Below are 3,040 nucleotides of genomic sequence, written 5' to 3' on the forward strand. Positions count from 1 at the left end.
CTCCTCCCCGGCCAAGGGTCACTTCCCCACCACAATGGCTGAAGCATGGTGCACAGCCCGTGTGAACTAAAACACTGGGCACAATCCATTTAGAGCCACAGTTATTGATGGTGTCGAGCAGGGGACTTGGTCTCTCCTGGGTGATACCAGTCATGAAGACAAGCTTGAGGGAGAAACCAAAAACAGTTGTGAGGTAGAAGAAGCGGAGTGAGGAGGGTGGCAGGAGTTTCTCTTGCTTGTCAGGAAAGGGCCCGCAAGGGAAGGTCTGGGAGGAAGACGGCTGCTGGCAGGGGCAAGCAGAGAGGGGAAGGGGCAGGAGGGCAGGCGGAGAGGTGCCGTTTTGTTCCAGGGGAAGGGGCTGTGCAAGAGGATGGCTTCCAACACGCTGGCATAGTCCTTTTCAGGGGTAGGTGTCAGCCCCATCTGATGGCAGCAACTGCGGGTCCAGGCGGCGTGGTTTATCATCCATCGGCGGCGAGGAGGGAGGCCTCAGTGCAGGAGCTGAAGGGAGGAGTGCGAGGCGCCCGGAGGGCCAGCGAGCATCCGCCCAGCAGTGCTCCATCCCGCAGGGCAGGTGAGGGGCCTGCAGCATGCTGCAGGGGCTTGCCATGCCTGTGCAGGGACCTGCAGAAAGGGGCAGGAAATGCAGTGCCGTGCAACGTGGTGACCCCTGCCCTGGTGCTCTCTGACACCATCACTAAGGGGTTGGAAACATGCCCAGGTGCTGAAGCTCCCCAGCCCTCCCAGGTCAGCCAGTGCTGCCCAGGCTGAGTTTGCAGGGAGGACAAAGTTGTGGCGTTACTGGCCACTAGCAGGTGCCAGGGAGGGGGCCCCTGTCTTCCTCGGCTTGGTACTGCCAAATGCCAGGCCCAGGATCCATCCCAGGGGCTGCCTGGCCTTCCAGGATCTTCAGCCCCTGGCCCCTCCAGAGGTGAGAGCCAGGACAAGGGAGCTGGGTGTCTAAGGGATGCTGGAGACATGGGTGAAACCCAGGTCCGTGTGCCTGTCACCTGGGTGAGCAAGGCAGGGGGGTGCCCCAAACCCCAGTTCACCACTGCTCCTGTTGGGTGCCAGGATGGACAGGCTGCGGCGGATACTGAGGCGGAGGTCGGCCAAGGTGGTCAGCATGGGAGCAGAGAGCAGCAGGGGGCCTGGGCAGGAGGATTTGGGCCCCGCCTGCCATGACAAGGAAGGGCCCATCAAGGCAAGGAGGTGGCTGTGCCCTGTATGCTGCCAAAGAAAACGAGCAGCTCCTGACAGCAGGACAAAGGAGGAGCGGAAACCCACCACCTCCCAGACCAGATGGAGATGGCCCTGGGTACGCCTGCGCAAGCAGGAGCTGGCACCACAACAGCGCCAGACAGAAGAGCTGTGCAGCTCCCCTTGCATGGCGTGGAGGAGCCTGGAGCCCGACCCTGCAGCCCCACAGCAGGAAGCAGCCCCCTGCAGAGCCGAGGACGAGGGCCCTTTCTCCCTGGGCCAGGAGCTAAGCGAGTCGTGCACCAGCCCCAGCCTGAGCTGCGGCTCCTCCTGGGACGACTTGCACAGCTCCTTGGAGTCCGGGAGCACCAGCCCGAGCCGCGACTCCTCCTTGGGGAACTCCAACAGCTCCCTGGAGTCCCGAAACTCCAGCCCGAGCCCCAGCTCATCCTCGGGGGACTCCGATAGCTCCCTGGAGTCCCCAAACACCAGCTCCAGCAGCAGCTCCTCGGAGGAGGAGGACACTCCCAGCTCCCTGGAGCGCGGGACCACCCCGGCCCCTGGCGCCAGCCGCACAGGTGAGGGGCCCGCTGGGGGCCAGGAGGTCTCAGGGCCAGTCACTCTGCGAGGCCAAGCAGACCTTCCAAAAGTTACACAGGGGGATCCCGGTGAAGGCGAGGGGGCTGAGCCACACAAACCTCCTTGTCCATGTGTCAAGTGGTGTCAGTGTGGATGGGCTGAGGGGGGAGCCAGGGTCCCTTGAGATGGGGACAGGCACCTCCCAGGCGAGCAGTGAGAGTCCAGCCTCCTCTCAGCCACGGGGGCAGGAGGCTGCAGGGGTGGAGGAGGGTGCTGGAGAGGGACCACGTGAGACTCCTGCTGACAGGGCTCTTGTGCTGGCGAGGGCAGCATGGCCCCATCTCTGCCCCCCGTGCCCCACTTCCCTTCCTCTCAGCGGTCCTGGACTCACCCTCTCCCCTTTCCTCCCCACTGCAGTGATTCCCAGACCAGCCACTGAGGACGAGGACGAGGACGAGGAGGAAGATGAAGATGGGAGTCCACCTGAGGAAGCTGCCCGCCTCCTTGTGATAAAACACCTCCAGGAACCAGGGCAGGTATGAAACTTCCCCAATGGCGCCAGCCCCCACTCAGTCCTGCATTGCCCCATCCAGCCCATGGGGAGATCCCATCCCTGGGAACCTGAAGCCCGCAAGGGGACACACTCAGCCCACGAGCTCTGCTCGAGGTGGGTGTGTTTGTGAAGCCCCAACTGGGTCCCCTCCCTCCACACACACTGCCCCTGCACCCCAACCCGCCGGCCCAGGACGAGGTGCATGTCAGCACAGTGCGGTTCCCGGGAGGCCCGAGTCCCGCAGGGGGTTGGGGAGGAGTAAGAGGCCCCTGGCTGAGAGCCTGCCTTTGCCTTGGTCCCGCTCCCGCCAGAGGCTGGACGGGAAGGATGGGCAGCGCTTCCTGCTAGCAATCCTCACCCTGAGCACAGTTGCGGAGCAGAGCACAGAGGTGGCCATGCAGCTGGAGGGCCTGAAAGTGCCCATGGTCGAGAAGATTGTGGTGAGTACGATGCAGCACGGGATGGTGTGGAGAGAGGGAAGGAGAGGAGAAACGGTCTCGTGGGCCAGGAAGGAAGGGAGAGGTGGAGATGAATCAGAGACAGGGCCAGGCATACCTGGGTGTTGGGCCGGGGCAGCACACAAGGGAGATTTTGGTAGAGGCCGGGGGCAGTCCTGCTTTTGGAGGGCAGGCGGGGGTGAGAACAGGGAGCAAGTGGGTGGCTTCACAGGCATGTTTGTGAGGCCGTGGGATGGAGAGGACCAGCTCG

At 63.5% G+C, this 3,040-nt stretch overlaps 1 protein-coding gene across 1 annotated transcript in view; it reads left to right on the forward strand.

The window, feature by feature from the left end:
- The first annotated feature begins 8 nt into the window (after positions 1–8).
- LOC109298074 (mucin-5AC-like) overlaps positions 9–3,040 on the forward strand; it is an 8,232-nt gene continuing 5,200 nt past the window's right edge. The window contains exons 1-4 of the mRNA XM_019518208.1: positions 9–574; positions 1,075–1,778; positions 2,038–2,315; positions 2,644–2,835. Of these exons, the coding sequence (XP_019373753.1) occupies positions 1,076–1,778; positions 2,038–2,315; positions 2,644–2,835 (1,173 nt within the window). The 5' untranslated portion in view covers positions 9–574; position 1,075. The remainder of the gene's footprint in view (positions 575–1,074; positions 1,779–2,037; positions 2,316–2,643; positions 2,836–3,040) is intronic.

This window comes from Gavialis gangeticus, unplaced genomic scaffold, assembly GCF_001723915.1.
Source record: "Gavialis gangeticus isolate Ggan-Ray unplaced genomic scaffold, GavGan_comp1, whole genome shotgun sequence".
Classification (NCBI taxonomy): domain Eukaryota; kingdom Metazoa; phylum Chordata; order Crocodylia; family Gavialidae; genus Gavialis; species Gavialis gangeticus.